Source organism: Pistacia vera, unplaced genomic scaffold (assembly GCF_008641045.1).
Source record: "Pistacia vera cultivar Batoury unplaced genomic scaffold, PisVer_v2 Contig798, whole genome shotgun sequence".
Classification (NCBI taxonomy): domain Eukaryota; kingdom Viridiplantae; phylum Streptophyta; class Magnoliopsida; order Sapindales; family Anacardiaceae; genus Pistacia; species Pistacia vera.
Window position 1 is genome coordinate 55845 of NW_022196665.1, and position 19365 is coordinate 75209.

The 19365-nt window shown below is 36.8% G+C and overlaps 2 protein-coding genes across 2 annotated transcripts; both read right to left on the reverse strand.

Annotated features, from left to right (window-relative positions):
• Positions 1-243: 243 nt before the first annotated feature.
• LOC116117082 (protein PELPK1-like) lies at positions 244-893 on the reverse strand. Its single transcript, XM_031403112.1, has one exon. The coding sequence runs from the start codon at positions 835-837 to the stop codon at positions 394-396; it is 444 nt and encodes a 147-aa protein (XP_031258972.1). The 5' UTR covers positions 838-893; the 3' UTR covers positions 244-393.
• A 15953-nt stretch (positions 894-16846) lies between these two features.
• LOC116117089 (protein PELPK1-like) lies at positions 16847-17482 on the reverse strand. Its single transcript, XM_031403119.1, has one exon. The coding sequence runs from the start codon at positions 17392-17394 to the stop codon at positions 16951-16953; it is 444 nt and encodes a 147-aa protein (XP_031258979.1). The 5' UTR covers positions 17395-17482; the 3' UTR covers positions 16847-16950.
• Between the last annotated feature and the right edge of the window lie 1883 nt (positions 17483-19365).

A 19365-nucleotide genomic window follows, 5' to 3' on the forward strand; every position in this document is an offset into this window, starting at 1 on the left:
CTTAAACATTTTGAAGATGTAGCATAAATTAAAATAATATTTATATCCATGATATAATCATGGCCATATCCTTAAAAGAGCTTGTTTTGAGAACTATAACATCTGTATCAAGAAGAGTAAGACTAATACATAATAAAATATACTCCATACATTACTATAAATAATGAATAGAAAGAGATACATTAAGATTCTCTGGATGAGAATGAAATCAATGATCCACAAAACAACAAATAATATATATGGACTAAAACAAATATATATGGACTAACTCAAGTCCAGCAGAAAAGCACTTGTGCCACGGCAGGTCCCACGATATCTGACTTGAAACACATCCAAGAAACATTCTAACTGGTGGTAATAACCGGTAACCGTGGCATTTCAAGGGCTATTAGCTCATTTAGATGGGGGTGGGGAGGGGAATGGAATGGTTGGTATTGTTGTTGGGATGGTGGGGATTGTGGGCAGAGGAGTAGATGGCAATGGCGGCAGTGTAACCTTAGGGGTTGCGGGGATGGTGGGCAATGTAGGTTGTGGCAAAGATGGGATTTGGGTGCTTGGCAAAGGTGGCAGCGTGGGCTTTGGAAGAGTTGGTTGCGTCGGCAGTGTTGGCAATGGAGTCGAGGGCAATGGCGGTAATGTGGCCTTAGGCAAAGTTGGCACTGAGGGCAATGGAGGCAATGTGGCCTTCGGCAGAGGTGGAATTGTAGGCAGTGTTAATGCTGGAGGTGGAGCTGCCGGTGTGTCCAAAAGATGGCGAGCTGCCAGGCTCATGTCAATGCTGGAGATTGATAGTGCTATCAACAAACAAAGAGCCAGAAAATCTTTAGAAAATGCCATTTTTGGAAGATAGCAGAAGGTACAAGACTCTAGCTGGAATCTGTAAACAATGGGCAAATTCTAGTATGTGTTTTCTTGAAGAGTTACTCATTTCAAATAGGGTTATATAGATGGAAAAATGTTGGAACTATGGTTGATCATTTAGTTAGAATCAAAGTTTGATGAGTTGTGGTTGGGGAAAGTATGGAGAAACATTGGTTAGTTTATCTCCCTAATAGGTGTACCTGCAAGTTTAACTTAAAGTTGGGGATTCCCAGAAAACCCAAACTCTTAAGCAATCCACAAAAGTTCCTGGTTATGATTTGGGTAATTCAACTAACCTTTGACTCAGAAAAATACCATACAGCCCACATAGTTGTGATTTTGGATTGTTTGGGAAATCAATCTGATGGTTCATCGACGCATGTTTGATCTCATGCATTGGTTCAGCATAACCAAATAGATAAAACTCTTCTAGGTGAACTGAAGGTCCAGGAGTTTGGTGAACTAGCAATATCGGAAAAGGTTGGTTGCAAGTTAGCCTAGAAACGCTAGCTCAACCTGTTATCTTAAACTTGGGTTGTTGACAAAGTTGATCAGCTATGAACACATATGTTCTGGCATAATATAGGACTTAATAAATAGTTTATTTTTTTGACGGTATTACTTTATACAAGTTTTACCTTATAGATTTTCGAATCAATTCAAAGAAGTAGAGGATTTTCTAGTTTTTTTGTGGTAAATTGAATTTTAGTTCCAAGTTTGGTATTATTGTAAGGCGCAACAATGACCAAACCGTTCAATTAATTTCTTTGAATATGAATTTGTTCCAGAAAAAGAGCTGTATAATTACCATTAAACTTTCTTTATAATTAGAAATGGATATTATCATTTATGGTATAAACTTTTTAGAATTTTTGGATAGGAAGACAAAAGCTATAAATCCATTAGTTAAGGGACATTTAACAACTGGTGATTTATCATTAACTTTAACGAAAAATGATAGAAAGACTTAGATGCCCTTAACTTTTTTTTCCTTTATTTTTTTCTAACTAAATTTAGTTCTTAGATTAAAATTTTTTAAAAACTAAACACTGACCAACATTTTTTTGAGTAAATAAAAAAAAAAAAATAAAAAATTGAAACGAAAAAACTTCAAGAAAGAAAGCTTTTTCCGGCCTTTTTTTTTCTTCCCAAAATTTTTATATTTAAGTTTTGATTTCTTTTACTATATTGTAATTTTTTTTTTTTAACTTTTTAGTAATTTTAATTTATTTTGAAGAAGAAATATTTTAAATGTATACTATTACTGTTTTGCCCTTATATAAAGCCAAATTTAATTATATATATTTTTTATTGTCCCTTAATTGAAGGATTTGTAACATTTGTCCTTTAATTAAAAATTTCTGAAGAAAATGTACCCTAATGTCATATCCCTTATTAGAAATGAGGCAGGTAAGGGGGTAATGGGTATCTACCAAAAAAAAAAATTATCTTTCATAATTTTCTATATATTCTCACCTTAATTTGTGTTAGCCTAAAGATAAAATTTTTTAATACATTGATGTCTAAATTATCACATTATCCCATCATTCATATGTTAATAAGATTCAATTACTATTTGAGCTAAGATATAAAAATTGAAAATTTTTTTTTTTCGTATTTTCATTGCAAATAAATAGTATTGATTGTTTATTTTATTCGAACATAACTTATGTTTCTCAAATTTCAGGTGAATTAATTGTTTTAAGAAATGAGTTTGTTGGAAATTAAACTAAGTTTATTTAGTTTTATTAAAAGTTTAGTTTATTTAGTCTTGCAAAAATAGGATTTGTCATAGTTTTTAATAAGGTTAGTCTTAAGGTTCTTAGCTTGAGCAGAATTCAGGAACACATTCCTAGTTCAATTTGCTTAGGCGGTAGATTCGAGAGCCATTCAAATTAAAATCTAACAAATTATATCTATGTAGGTGATAGATTCTGTTATGCCTAAAATAAGGTTGACCTATGCTGATGTCATCAAGCACCAATCAGAATTCAAAAAAGCATTATGCCGTCTCCAAAGGCAAAAAGAATATAGTTGTCAATAACCCAACTGACTCAAGAATTTGTCCCTGGATGAATTTGGTTCGCATACATGTCCAAGCCTCATTTAATTTGAGGATATTCTTTGAGTTCTTAAAGAATGGGAAGGCATGTGAGATCTTCACGACATTAAGCCACTTGCAAAAGTGTAATCATTATCTTGAGCAAAACATGTATAAATAGGCAGCTCCTCCTCACAAAATCGAGATCAGACACGTAGAACACGAGACACTTATAATACCAGATCGTAGTTCACGACCTCTTGTAAGCCTATCTAATGAACAGGAACAAATTGATATAAAAAACACAATGGATGTAGGATTTTCTTTAAGCATCTGAATCACTGTAAAAATTCTTTTGTCAGCTTTATATTTACGTCTTTGCATGCTACTGTGCCTATAGTACCTCACCCACTTACTATAATCATCTCACGTGTGACTTCATAGCCTTTTACATGTGCGAAGTTGTTGGTGTCAAAATCAAGCATCAATAGTTCGATGCTAGAAGGAGGGCCTATATTCACATCAGCTCTTTATCTAGGAAACTCAATTGACCTGTCAGTTTCTCTTCCAAAGATAAACCAAAAATTCTCATGGCTCATGGCTTCAAAACTGAGCGTCCTAGCATTGGCAACAACGAGGAGATTCCCCACAATCAGGAAACAACTCCTCTCGAAGGAGCTCTAACTCCCTAAAAACAATGCAGGGAGCATGCTCTCGACTCCCAGACGGATACTACCTTAATTTGTTACTTGAAAAAGTTCAACAACACTCTCCAAACGATGAACCAGTGACTAGATCATTTGGACAAAGTAGTACCACCCAATTCAAACAAGGTGGTACCACCCCCAAAGATGCCTATAGGTTGCGCAAAAGCGTGGAAACGAGCACATCCTCGTACCATGTGCACTACAGTGCAAAAAGGTAAACGCATAGCCTATCAAGGGCAAAAAGACTCAAAAGGGCATTTGAATACTGCCCACGAATAGAGAAACAAACTCCTGTTCAGCGGCTTGGCAGTACTTTACTCAAGAGTAGTCCCATGGCACATTGCACGAGTACGCTCATGAAAGTGCCAAGCAGGGAGGTTCCCACCATCATCGACATGATGGTTCCGACCATCACAGAGATAAGGAAAACTCCCCCAACCACTTAGCGCCTTCATAGGGCTTCAACCTCAAGTGTCAAGGCAAGCTGAAGGCTCCAACCAAAGCATAGAAAGTACCTACCTGCGGTCTTTCATCAACCGCAACATAGGGCATGCACCTATGTTGCGGAAAGTGATCCCCCAAAGGCTCCACTTCCTTAGATTGAGGATTTAGAGCGAACTTTAGATCAGCTTCGAGCTCAACAAAATGAGCAGAGAGTGATCGCTAAGGCGTCTCCCTTTTCTCTAAAGGTCATGACAAACCTCTCCGCCAAGATTCAGAAGGCCAGATATAAAGGCATTTGACGGCAATGGTGATCCTCAGGATCACCTCTATGAGTTTAACGACCTCATAGAGTTGCACCAATCTCAAACTTGGCAAAATATCGTTGTTTAGCAATGACCCTGACTACCCATGCAAAACGTTGGTTCAGATCGCTTCCACCAGGGTCTATCAACACATGATAGTAGATGAGCTCATTATTCCTAAAACACTTCCAAGTAAATCAGAAATTCTCAATGTCGTTCAACTATTTGAGCAATATATAACAAGAGAAGAATGAGTCTCTCAAATCTTACATTGACAGGTTCCGCAAGGAACTGAATAAGGTGGCCAACACACTCGAAGATTCAGTTCGAACTCTGATTATAGCTGGAGCTCGCCTGCAAATCGACTTGTGGAAACTACAATTGGAAGACAATGTTTCTTTTACTCGCTTCTACAATCTTACAAAAAAAAATATCTACGAATTGAAAACTCTGTGGCAACTCTAAATCTCCATGACCCCAGGCCTACGACCAACGCTCCCAGTCGAAGGGATGAATTTCGGGGAGAGTAGAAGGAATGGTCGCAAATGGGCAAATGACGATCAGAGGAAGGGAAATAAACAATGTTTTAAGCCCAAGAAGGCTTATGCCCCGCTACCTCGTTGCGACAACTTTACTACATTAAACACATCGATCTTGAACATTTTGGCTGTTTCAAAAGAAGCCAACCTACTCGTAGATTCGGAGCCCATTGAGGCACCCCAGTCAAAGAGAAGCGATAAGAAATATTGTCACTTCCATAGGGACATTGGACATCATACCGATGAGTGTCGAGCTCTCAAGCAAGCAATTGAAGATCTCATCTAGAACGGTCATTCCAAGAAGTATGTTGGTGGTCCAATTCCTTTGAGGGAAAAAGATTATGACGACGGGAAAAGATGCAAAAGTTGCAAGGGTCTTTACTTAGTTGGGACCATCATTGAGGGACCTCATATTATAGGGACCTCTCGGCATGCACAAGATCTGTATGCCCGAGAAGCCTGATATGAGCCTTATAATGTTCTCAATCTGGAACATCGACCTCATAAACAGCGTAGAGAAGAAGAAATAACCTTTTTTGAAAGAGATGCGAGACGAGTGCATAATCACCCTCATGTTGATGCATTGGTCATCGCTACTAATCTAGGAAGGTGCGAAGTCCACAGAATGTTGATGGACAATGGGAGCGCCATGAATATCCTATTTCAGAAAGCCCTTGAGGAGATAAAGTTGGAAGATACAGACCTTAAGCCTATAGCCACTCTTCTCTATGATTTTACCGTGGACCATCTAACTCTTCGAGGAATGACAACTCTTCCAGTCACTTGGGGCGATCTCCACGAAGTGACCAAGATGACAGAATTCCTGGTAGTGGACTATCCCTCTGCATTCAATGGCATCATTAGACAACCACAACTACAAAACTTCAAAGCCGTTACTTCTATATGCCATCAGAAGATGAAGTTCTCTACTCCGTCAGGGTGTGGGGAAGTGAGGGGATCATAGCGTGAATCTCGTGACTGCTACAATCAAGCAATCAAGATTGCATGCAAGGGGAAAGGAAAGCCCGAGGGCAAGCCAAAACAGTCAGTGGCGACCAGCAAGATGAAGCCATAACATGGCCTAGTGGAGGATAACGTTGATCCTTATATTCAGGAGGGAATTCCCACAATGGACTTGTAGAGACACTGTCTGAGGTACCTATCGACGAGCATGAGCCAGCTCCTATGCTGAGAATCAGGAGTAATCTCAACCCTCAACCCTCAACTTGAAACTAATTTAACGAGTTTCCTCATACAAAATATCGATATTTTTGCATGGATACATGCTGACGTGATTAGGATCTGTCATGCACTCAACATCGATCATGAGAATAGGCCAATTCACCAAAAAAGAAGAGCCATGGACCCAGAGTGCTATGCGGCTCTCAAAAGTGAGGTGGATAAGCTCCTCTCAATTGGGTTCATTCGAGAAGGTCATTACCGTAGTTGGGTCACCAATCATGTTTTGGTAAATGGAAAACTTGCATTGATTTCATGGATCTCAAGAAAGCTTGCCCCAAGGACAGTTTCCCCTTGCCCAAAATTGACCAACTCATTGATGCCACTTTCGGGCATGAGTTGTTAAGCTTCATGGATGCATATTTGGGATACTACCAGATCCCGATGTGCATGCTTAACGAGGAACATACCTCATTCATTATAGATTAAGGGTTGTATTGTTACAAAGTCATGCCCTTCGGCCTAAAAAATGTTGGAGCAACTTACCAATGCCTGGTTAACTGAATGTTTTTTGAGCAGATCATGAAAACATTGGAGGTCTATGTCGATGACATGTTGGTCAAGTCACATGTCACTTTAGATCACATAGCTTACCTTTCAGAAATGTTCAACATAATCCACAAATACAAAATGAAAATTAATCCACTTAAGTGTTCATTTGGGGTAACCTCGGCTAAATTCATAGGGTACATGGTTAACCATCGGGCAATTGAAGTCAACCCCAAAAAAATCCAAGCTCTGTTAGATATGAATAGTCCTACAAAACCCAAGCAAGTTCAAAGCTTGAATGGAAGGATAGCGGCTCTTAGTTGTTTTATATCGAGAGCTACAAATTGTTGTTTGCCATTCTTCAATGTACTCAGAGCTAATAAGAAATTTGAATGGACTCTAGAATGTGAGCAAGCTTTCCAAAGCATAAAAAAGCATCTTGGAAAGCCACCTCTTCTGTCTAAGCCACTTCCTAAAGAAATCCTGTTTCTCTACCTATCCGTCTCTTAACATGTGGTCAGTGCATTTCTTATTCGAGAAGAAAATAAAATTCAATGGCCTATGTATTACACCAGCAAACGGCTGCTGGACGCTGAAACAAGGTATCCGGAAATGGAGCGATTAGCCTTTGCCTTGGTAATCGCCTCCAGAAAGCTGCGACCTTACTTTCATGCCCACACCATCCATGTCTTAACTAATTACTAGCTCATACAGATCCTTCAAAAACCAAAGGCCTGGGGTAAATTACTTAAGTGGACAATGGAATTAAGTCAATTCGATCTTCACTTCAAGCCTAAAGCAGTTCATTCTTCTCAATTGTGATTTGAATTTTGCATGCCACAGTCTTGGCGTTTAAATAGGATTTTCCAGTTTCTGCTATCACTGTTAGATAGTCATGCTTTATTTTCATTACGGAGGTCTATAAGTTTTAATCCTGTCATGTTACAATCTTAACAGCATAATTTGATTTTCTTTTTCATATTCTGTAGCCTGTTTTTTGCTCTTGCTATGTTTTTCTCTGAATTGACCACAAGTACCGCAAAACTTAAGATGTTGTCCAACCTTCATGGGATATAGAATTCTTATTGCCTAAGTTGTCCAACAAATATGACATTCTTATGTGCTACATTCTCATTGTTGCCTTTTGTGGTCTTTCTAGCTCTAATAATGTCTTCCATATGCTAATTTCAACATTAACTTAACTCTCATTTTGATTTTTACAGCTAGAATCGTTTCAAGTTGAGGACATCAAGCAGGATTATGACACTGGTAAAGTTGGAGTCACCATGGTTACTTTCAAAGTTGATTTTGATCGGGTTGAGAATTTGGAGGATGCGATCAAAGCCAATTGTAGCCGAGATATAGTTTTCTATAAACACTGAGACCGACTTTACTAGTCATACCCGAGCAAAGAGACTGTCAACACTTCTAATAACTTCAAGAAGGGAACTGGTCCAGGAGGGGTATGCACATCTCCTTCCCTGCTTTAGAGAAAAAAATTTGTTGCATGGGGTGTTGAATTTGCTAACAAGTTGTTTTGGGGCTATTTCCTGTAAAATTAATAGCCGGGTGATACTAATAAATTCTTAAAAGGCGATTGTTGACCTGATATCTTATTGTTGTACAAAAAATTTAAAAAATGGAAGTTCCATAGCAAAGTGTAATATAATACTGGATCCTTGTAGACCATTGAGAAAGATAAGAACTTTAGATAAGGATGACGTTATCACCTGAATTTATGTCTTTGTAACAGAATGTTCAGTTTAATGCCAATGTTACTAGTTTCTTATTCAAGGATTTTGGCTGCCAGCTTCGTCCATTGATGCAAAACTTCTAAGTTTATAGTGTTTATTAGTATTTTTCCTCTTAGAACAGAAATGCTTCAAGTTGGAATTGAAGATAAGCAGTTCTCCAATATATTTTCACTTCTAAATACAGTTAAATTTACTTTCTTGTTCAGAAATAGCAACTTTACCACGTTAATTGCATATATGTTGTATTCATTTTCTCGTAACTAGTTCTTTAAATGGAGAATCTGGAATTTGAAGACAATTTTATGAATTAAATGAAGTCTTTGTAGTGATTGGCTTGCCTGTTTGGTTTTGGCTAGAGCTAGTGCTTTTGTGCCGGCACGTATTTGATATGCTGGTTCCTTGCCGCATAAGTGCTGCTTCTCTACTTTTGTTCATCTTTAAACATTTTGAAGAGTAGCATAAATTAATATTATTTATCCTGACATAATCATGGCCATATCCTTAAAGAGCTTTTTTTGAGAACTATAACATCTGTATCAAGAAGAGTAAGACTAATACATAAAAATATACTCCATACATTACTAATATGACAGAAAGAGATACATTAAGTTCTCTGGATAGAAGAAATCAATGATCCACAAACCAACAAATATATATGGACTAACTTAAGTCCAGCAGAAAAGCACATGTGCCATGGCAGGTCCCACGATATCTGACTTGAAACACGTCCAAGAAACATTCTATGGTGGTAATAACCGGTAACCGTGGCATTTCAAGGGCTTAGCTCTTTAGATGGGGGTGGGGAGGGGAATGGAATGGTTGGTATTGTTGTTGATGGTGGGGATTTGTGGCAGAGGAGTGATCAATGGCGCAGTGTAACTTTAGGGGTTGCGGGGATGGTGGGCAATGTAGGTTGTGGCAAAGATGGGATTTGGGTGCTTGGCAAAGGTGGCAGTGTGGGTTTGGAAGAGTTGGTTGCGTCGGCAGTGTTGGCAATGGAGTCGAGGCAATGGCGGTAATGTGGCCTGAGGCAAAGTTGGCACTGAGGGCAATGGAGGCAATGTGGCCTTCGGCAGAGGTGGAATTGTAGGCAGTGTTATGCTGGAGGTGGAGCTGCCGGTGTGTCCAAAAGATGGCGAGCTGCCAGGCTCATGTCAATGCTGGAGATTGATTGCTATCAACAAACAAAGAGCCAGAAAATCTTTAGAAAATGCCATTTTTGGAAGATAGCAGAAGGTACAAGACTCTAGCTGGAATCTGTAAACAATGGGCAAATTCTAGTATGTGTTTTCTTGAAGAGTTACTCATTTCAAATAGGGTTATATAGATGGAAAAATGTTGGAACTATGGTTGATCATTTAGTTAGAATCAAAGTTTGATGAGTTGTGGTTGGGGAAAGTATAGAGAAACATTGGTTAGTTTATCTCCCTAATAGGTCTACCTGCAAGTTTAACTTAAAGTTGGGGATTCCCAGAAAACCCAAACTCTTAAGCAATCCACAAAAGTTCCTGGTTATGATTTGGGTAATTCAACTAACCTTTGACTCAGAAAAATACCATACAGCCCACATAGTTGTGATTTTGGATTGTTTGGGAAATCAATCTGATGGTTCATCGACGCATGTTTGATCTCATGCATTGGTTCAGCATAACCAAATAGATAAAACTCTTTTAGGTGAACTGAAGGTCCAGGAGTTTGGTGAACTAGCATTATGGGAAAAGGTTGGTTCCAAGTTAGCCTAGAAACGCTAGGTCAACCTGTTATCTTAAACTTGGGTTGTTGACAAAGTTGATCAGCTATGAACACATATGTTCTGGCATAATATAGGAATTAATAAATAGTTTATTTTTTTGACGGTATTACTTTATACAAGTTTTACCTTATAGATTTTCGAATCAATTCAAAGAAGAAGAGGATTTTCTAGTTTTTTTGTGGTAAATTGAATTTTAGTTCCAAGTTTGGTATTATTGCAAGGCGCAACAATGACCAAACCGCTCAATTAATGTCTTTGAATATGAATTTGTTCCAGAAAAAGAGCTGCATAATTACCATTAAACTTTCTTTATAATTAGAAATGGATATTGTCATTTATGGTATAAACTTTTTAGAATTTTTGGATAGGAAGACAAAAGTTATAAATCCATTAATTAAGGGACATTTAACAACCGGTGATTTATCATTAACTTTAATGAAAAATGATAGAAAGACTTAGATGCCCTTAACTTTTTTTTCCTTTTTTTTTTTTTCCCTAACTAAATTTAGTTCTTAGATTAAATTTTTTTTAAAAACTAAACACTGACCAACATTTTTTTGAGTAAATAAAAAATTGAAACGAAAAAACTTCAAGAAAGAAAGCTTTTTCTGGCCTTTTTTTTTTTTTTTTTCCAAAAATTTTCATTTTTAAGTTTTGATTTCTTTTACTATTTTTTTTTTCCTTTTTATTAATTTTAATTTATTTTGAAGAAGAAATAATTTAAACGTATACTATTACTGTTTTGCCCTTCTATAAAGTCAAATTCAATTTTTTTATTTTTTATTGTCCCTTAATTATGAAGAAGAAGTAACATTTGTCCTTTAATTAAAAATTTATGAAGAAATTGTACCCTAATGTCATATCCCTGACTAGAAATGAGGTTGGTAAGGGGGTAATGGGTATCTACAAAAAAAAAAAAAAAAAAAAAAATATTATCTTTCATAATTTTCTATATATTCTCACCTTAATTTGCGTTAGCCTAAAGATAAAATTTTTTAATACATTGATATATAAATTATCACATTATCCCACATTCATATGTTAATAAGATTCAATTACTATTTGAGATAGGATATAAAAATTGAAATAACCTTCTCTAAAAGAGATGCAAGATGAGTCCATCACCCTCATATTGAGGCATTAGTCATTGTTACTGAGATAGAAATGTGTGAAGTCCACAGAATGTTGATGGACAATGAAAGCGCCGTGAATATCCTGTTTCAGAAAGCCTTTGAGGAGATGAAGTTGGAAGATATAGACTTGAAGCTAGTAGCAACTCCTCTCTATGGTTTTACCAGGGACCATCTAACTCTACAAGGACTGATAACTCTTCCAGTCACTTTGGACGATCCCCACAAAGTGACCAAGATGACAGAATTCCAGGTAGTGTACTGTCCCTCTACATTCAATGGCATCATTGGATGACCACTGTTGCGGAACTTCAAAGCCGTTACTTCTATCTATTATCAGAGGATGAAGTTCCCTACTCTGTCAAGGTGTGGGGAAGTGAGGGGATCACAACGTGAATCTCGTGACTACTACAATCAAGCAGTTCAGATTGCATGCAAGGGGAAAGGAAAGCCTGAGGGCAAGCCAGAGTAGTCAATGGTGACCAGCAAGATGAAGCCACAACATGGCCTAGTGGAGGATAACATTGATCCTCGTATTCAGGAGGGAATTCCTACAATGGGCCAGTAGAGACATTGTCTGAGGTAATTATTGACGAGCATGAGCCAGCTCGTATGTTGATAATTGGGAGTAATTACAGCCCCCAGCTGGCAACTAATTTAACGAGCTTCCTCAAACAAAATATCGATGATTTTGCATGGATACATGCTAACATGATCGGGATCAGCCTTGAAGTCATATGCCATGCACTCAACATCGATCGTGAGATTAGGCCAGTTCGCCAAAAAAGAAGAGTCATAGACCTAAAGTGTTATGTGGCTCTCAAAAGTGAGGTGGATAAGTGATAAATGGTGAAATGGTATTTATATTCAGTGATTCTATGGGTAGATTGTTTGAAATTCATGACTATAATAGATTATTTTCATGCAAGTTTCTTTATATATTTCTATTTTCAAGAATCATGAGTATGTGTATGAGTTTCAGGTTTTTGGGCGAAAAACTGGTGACTTTGTACTCACACGATGGTTGGAGGCTTTGGATTTGCTAAAGAGAAAAACGGGATCGTCAAGCATAAGAAAGAATGTGAAATTGGCGGATGGCACCGCAACTAGGGGTGTTCAAAAGAACCGGAACCGGCGGGTACCCTGGGTTTGGTTCCGGTTTCTACCCAGAACCAGTCGTCAATGGGTAAGTTCCGGTTCCAAATTTTTAGAACCGTTACTGTGCGGTTCCAGTTCCTATAGTTAGGAACCGGAACCGGAACCAGGAACCACGAACTGAGACTAATATAAAATAAAATTAAAGATTAGGGGGGTTAATAAAAACTATTGTAGAAAATGTAATGTGAATACATTTATATTTCATAACATTTAAAGTAAGTTGGTTTGACTTTTAAGAATCTACCTTTACAAAGTAATGGAGTTTGTAATTTTAAATTTTAAATTTTAAATTTATAATTTTATTTTTGTTAACAAGTGCCAGGTGGGGGGTATTTGTAAGTTTTTAAGGGTTTTTTTTGCGATTTTAAAAACTTTTGGGAGGTCGTGAATTTTACAGGGTACCCAGAACTAGAACCAGAAACGTTGTTACAGGTTCTGGTTCTGGGTACCTAGGAACCGGAACCGTCGGTTCCGGTTCTGGTTCCAAATTTCAAAGAACCTTCGGTTCCGGTTCCTTCAAAAAGTGCAGGGTACCCGAAACCGAACACCCCTAACCGCAACATTATTTTTCTACACCGCGACATGGTTTTTCTGCACTGCGGTGCGAAAAGATGATTTGGGGTAGAAAGTTTATGCCGCAGCGTGAAAAGGTTGGCACCGTGGTGTGACAAATCTTTAAGGTTGCGGAAGAATTCTGCGCCGCGACATGGATCGTGAGAAAAATAAAAACCTCACATTTTCCAACTCCGACTTGAACTTGTATTTTTCCAAAAAACACCCTTAGCAACGGAAATGTGTAAATAGGACTTTGTAATTTATTTTAGGGGTTATTCTTAACCTAAATTGAGAGACACTTTGTGGCAAGAAAGAGAAGAAGATTCTTCCTAGGGTTTTGGATTTTTCATGCTTTTGAGGGAATTGAGGTTTGTTTTCTTGATGTCAATGTGTAATGGAAGGCTCTTTGTTAAACATATGTTATTGCTATCAATTCAATTGGAAATCTTGATTTATTTAGGTTATTAATTTAATCTGTAATTTTCATTATTGTGTGACGACACTTAGTGTGAATTATTAGGTTGTATGTGTTGAGATTAGACATATATTATGTTTTAGTCTTGAAGAACTCATGTGAATGAATGATTAGTACTTTGTACATACGCCCTGATAGAGTATTAGTAGGTTCATGAATTCTTGAATAATTAATGTTTGTGCATACGCCCTAATAGATGCGCCTTTGGTCTTGATTTTGAGTATTCTTGTGTTTAATGAGTTTTTAATTCATAGGCTAAACCATATGCCCTAGCTAGTCTTGTGTTAAAAATGTTAGGTTAATCCCGAATGCCTTGCGGTGATACCTTGATATAGTGAATGCGAACCCTAGAGCCTGAATTGATAAACAATAGAGAGATGTTTGACATACAACTGGATAATTATGGTGAAATATGAGCCCTAGGTTTTGGTCAATTGGGTTTTAGTTAATTTTAGTTTTATTTAGTTGTTACTTTTAAATTGATCTTTCCTAATTCTTCATTATTATGTCTTAATATTAATTTTAATTGAAGCATAGTTATTAGGATTAGTAAATTGTTTACAAATCTCTGTGGGATCGACCCTTGCTTTTGCACACTAGAATACGAGAGCGATTCGTGCACTTGTGAGGTTATAAAATTGTTCATCAATAAGCTCCTCTCAATTGGGTTCATTCGATAAGCTCATTATCCCAGTTGGGTTGCCAATCCTGTTTTGGTAAAAAAAAAAAAAAACATAATGGTAAATGGCAAACTGGCATTGATTTTACGGATCTCAATAAGGCTTGCCCCAAGGACAGTTTCCCCTTGCCTAGAATCGATCAGTTCGTTGATGCCACTTCTGGGTACGAGCTTTTAAGCTTCATAGATCCATATTCGGGATACAACCAGATCCCGACGTTCATGCCTTACGAGGAACATACCTCGTTCATCACAGATCTAGGGCTATACTGTTTACAAAGTGGTGCCCTTCGGCCTAAAAAATGTTGGAACAACTTACTAGCGCTTGGTTAACCAAATGTTTTCTGAGTGGAACGGGAAAACAATGGAAGTCTATGTCGATGACATGCTAGTCAAGTCACATGTCGCTTCAAATCACATAACTCACCTTTAAAAAATGTTCAACATACTCCAAAAATATAAAATGAAACTTAATCCACTTAAGTGTTCATTCGGGGCAGGCTCGGTTAAATTCCTAGGGTACATGGTTAACCATCGAGGAATTGAAGTCAACCTCGAAATAATCTAAACTCTCTTAGATATGAGTAGTCCTACAAAACCTAAGCAAGGTCAAAGCTTGAATGGAAGGATAGCGGCTCTTAGTCGATTCATATTGACAGCTACAAATCGTTGTTTGCCATTCTTTAATGTACTTAGAGCTAATAAGAAATTTGAATGGACTCTAGAATGTGAGCAAGCTTTCCAAAGCATAAAAGAGCATCTTGGAAAGCCACCTCTTTTGTCCAAGCCACTTCCCAAGGAAATCCTGTTTCTCTATATGTTTGTCTCTCAGCATACGGTTAGTGCAGCTCTTATTCGGGAAGAAAAAAAATTCAATGGCCTATGTGTTACACCAACAAACGGCTGCTAGACATCAGATATCCAGAAATAGAGCGATTAGCCTTTGCCTTGGTAATCATCTCCAGAAAGCTACGACCTTACTTCCAGGCCCACACCATCCATGTCTTAACTAATTACCTACTCAGACAGGTCCTTAAAAAATCAGAGGCTTCGGGTAAATTACTTAAGTGGACAATAGAATTAAGTCAATTCGATCTACACTTCTAGCCTAAAGCAGCTCATTCCTCTTGACTGTGATTTGAATTTTGCATGCCACAGTCTTGGCGTTTAAATAGGATTTTCCAGTTTCTGCTTTCACTGTTAGATAGTCATGCTTTATTTTCATTATGGAGGTCTATAAGTTTTAAGCCTGTCATGTTGCAATCTTAACAGCATAATTTGATTTTCTTTTTCATATTTTGTATCCTGTTTTGTGCTCTTGCTAAGTTTTTCTCTGAATTGACCGTAAGTACCGCAAAACTTAAGATGTTGTCCAACTTTCATGGGATATAGAATGCTTATTGCCTAAGTTGTCTCCAACAAATATGGCACTCTTATGTGCTACATCCTCATTGTGCTTTTTGTGGTCTTTTCTAGCTCTAGAAATGTCTTCCATATGGTAATTTCAAATTGACTTAAGTCTCATTTTGATTTTCACAGCTACAATCCTTTCAAGTTGAGGACATCAAGCAGGATTATGATACTGGTAAAGATGGAGTCACCATGGTTACTTTCAAAGTTGATTTTGATCGGGTTTAGAATTTGAAGGATGCGATCAAAGCCAATTGTAGCCGACATATAGTTTTCTATAAACACTGAGACTGACTTTACTAGTCATACTCAGTAAAGAGATTGTCAACACTTCTGAAAACTTCATGAAGAGAACTGGTCCAGGAGGGGTATGCACATCTCCTTCCCTGCTTTAGAGAAAATTTTTTGTTGCATGTGGGGTTGAATTTGCTAATAAGTTGTTTTGGGGCTATTTCCTGTAAAATTAATAGCCGGGGGATACTAGTCAATTCTGAAAAGGTGATTGTTGACCTGATATCATATTGTTGTACATAAAATTTTAAATTTATGGAAGTTCCATACCAAAAAGTATTAATACTGGATCCTTGTAGACCATGGAGAAAGATAAGAACTTTAGATGAGGATGAAGTTATCGCCTGAATTTATGTCTTTGTAACAGAATGTTCAGTTTAATGCCACTAGTTTCTTATTCAAGGATTTTGGCTGCCAGCTTTGTCCATTGATGCAAAACTTCTAAGTTCATAGCGTTTATTAGTATTTTTCCTCTTAGAACAGAAATGCTTCAAGTGGGAATTGAAGATAAGCAGTTCTCCAATATATTTTCACTTCTAAATACAGTTATATTTACTTTCTTGTTCAGAAAAAGCAACTTTACCAACGGTAATTGCATATATGTTGTATTCATTTTCTTGTAACTAGTTCTTTAAATGGAAAATCTGGAAATTGAAGACAATTTTATAAATTAAATGAAGTCTTTATAGTGATTGGCTTTTGCCTTATGTGCTGCTTTTCTACTTTTGTACATCCTTAAACATTTTGAAGATGGAGCATAAATTAAAATAATATTTATCTTCATGATACAATCATGGGCATATCCTTGAAAGAGCTTGTTTTGAGAACTGTAGCATCTGTATCAAGAAGAGTAAGACTAATACATAATAAAATATACTCCATACATTACTATAAATAATGAATAGAAAGAGATACATTAAGATTCTCTGGATGAGACTGAAATCAATGATCCACAAAACAACAAATATATATGGACTAAAACAAATATATGTGGACTAACTCAAGTCCAGCAGAAAGCACTTGTGCCATGGCAGGTCCCACGATATCTGACTTGAAACACATCCAAGAAACATTCTAACTGGTGGTAATAACCGGTAACCGTGGCATTTCAAGGGCTATTAGCTCATTTAGATGGGGGTGGGGAGGGGAATGGAATGGTTGGTATTGTTGTTGGGATGGTGGGGATTGTGGGCAGAGGAGTAGATGGCAATGGCGGCACTGTAACCTTAGGGGTTGCGGGGATGGTGGGCAATGTAGGTTGTGGCAAAGATGGGATTTGGGTGCTTGGCAAAGGTGGCAGTGTGGGCTTTGGAAGTGTTGGTTGCGTCGGCAGTGTTGGCAATGGAGTCGAGGGCAATGGCGGTAATGTGGCCTTAGGCAAAGTTGGCACTGAGGGCAATGGAGGCAATGTGGCCTTCGGCAGAGGTGGAATTGTAGGCAGTGTTAATGCTGGAGGTGGAGTTGCCGGTGTGTCCAAAAGATGGCGAGCTGCCAGGCTCATGGCAAGGCTGGAGATTGATAGTGCTATTAACAAAAATAGAGCCAGAAAATCTTTAGAAAATGCCATTTTTGGATAATAGCAGAAGGTACAAGACTCTAGCGGGAATCTGTAAACAGTGGGCAAATTCTAGTATGTGTTTTCTTGAAGAGTTACCCATATCAAATTGGCTTATATAGATGGAAAAATGTTGGAACTACGGTTGGTCATTTAGTTAGAATCAAAGTTTGATGAGTTGTGGTTGGGGAAAGTATAGAGAAACATTTGTTAGTTTATCTCCCTAATAGGACTACCTGCAAGTTTAACTTAAAGTTGGGGATTCCCAGAAAACCCAAACTATTAAGCAATCCACAAAGTTCCTCGTTATGATTTGGGTAATTCAACTAACCTTTGACTTAGAAAAATACCATACAGCCCCCATAGTTGTTGTTATGCCTAAAAAGTCACGCTGATATCAGTTCAACAAGTAAATAAAAGATAAATTGTACTTCCAGTCAAGCCCATACCACCTCAGGGATATCTTGTACCAACCCTATCTCATTTTAAGAGGAGAATGGATGAGAGCTGTCTATGTGTCAAGGCAACTTGCGAAACACTCATTACATTCACCTCAAAGGTGTATAACTTGTTACTTCTCTTTACGAAAAGAGAGGTGAGATATATGAGAGTTAGACATAGATTTGAACTTTATTCTTTCTCTCTGTAAAGCAAAGTATTTTTTTATATATGTATGTCTTACGAGCAATATCATAGAAATAGTTGGAGAACAATAAAATAACAGTGAATGTAGGATTTGCTTTAAGCATCTGAACCATTATAAAAACCTCTTTTGTCAGCTTATTATTTATGTTTTCTGCAATATATATAATCTCAGTACTATATTCAAATTTCATGGATCCATCAAGTATAATTTCTAAGACTCTCTTAACATTTTGCACGTGCGAGTCGTTGGTGTCCAAAATCAAGCATCAACAGTTGTGATTTTGGATTGTTTGGGAAATCAATCTGATGGTTCATCGACGCATGTTTGATCTCATGCATTGGTTCAGCATAATCAAATAGATAAAACTCTTTTAGGTGAAGGCCCAGGAGTTTGGTGAACTAGCAATATGGGAAAAGGTTGGTTCCAAGATAGCCTAGAAACGCTAGCTCAACCTGAACTTGGCACTTCTGTTTTTTTAAACTTGGGTGTTTGACAAAGTTGATCAGCTATGAACACATATGTTCTGGCATAATATAGGACTTAATAAATGGGTTATTTTTTTGACGGTATTACTTTATACAAGTTTTACCTTATAAATTTTCGAATCAATTCAAAGAAGTAGAGGATTTTGTTTTGTTTATAGTATCATTTCAGCTATGTTCGTAGGGAATGGATTTTCTAGTTTTTTTTTGTGGTAAATTGAATTTTAGTTCCAAGTTTTGTATTATTTTAAGGCGCAACAATGACCAAACCGGTCAATTAATGTCTTTGAATATGAATTTGTTTAAGAAAAAGAACCGTATAATTACCATTAAACTTTCTTTATAATTAGAAATGGATATTATCATTTATTGTATAAACTTTTTAGAATTTTTCGACGGAAAGACAAAAGTTATAAATCCATTAATTAAGGGACATTTAATAGCTGGTGATTTATCATTAACTTTAACGAAAAATGATAAAAAGACTTAGATGCCCTTAACTTTTATTTCCTTTTTTTTTTTTCTAACTAAATTTAGTTCTTAGATTAAATTTTTTTAAAAACTAAACACTGACCAACATTTTTTTGAGTAAATAAAAAAAAAAAAAAAAAATTGAAACGAAAAAACTTCAAGAAAGAAAGCTTTTTCTGGCCTTTTTTTTTTTGTTTTCCCCAAAATTTTCATTTTTAAGTTTTGATTTCTTTTACTATTTTGTATTTTTTTTTACCTTTTTAGTAATTTTAATTTATTTTTAAGAAGAAATAATTTAAATGTATACTACTACTGTTTTGCCCTTATATAAAGTCAAATTTAATTATATATATATTTTTTTATTGTCGCTTAATTGAAGGATTT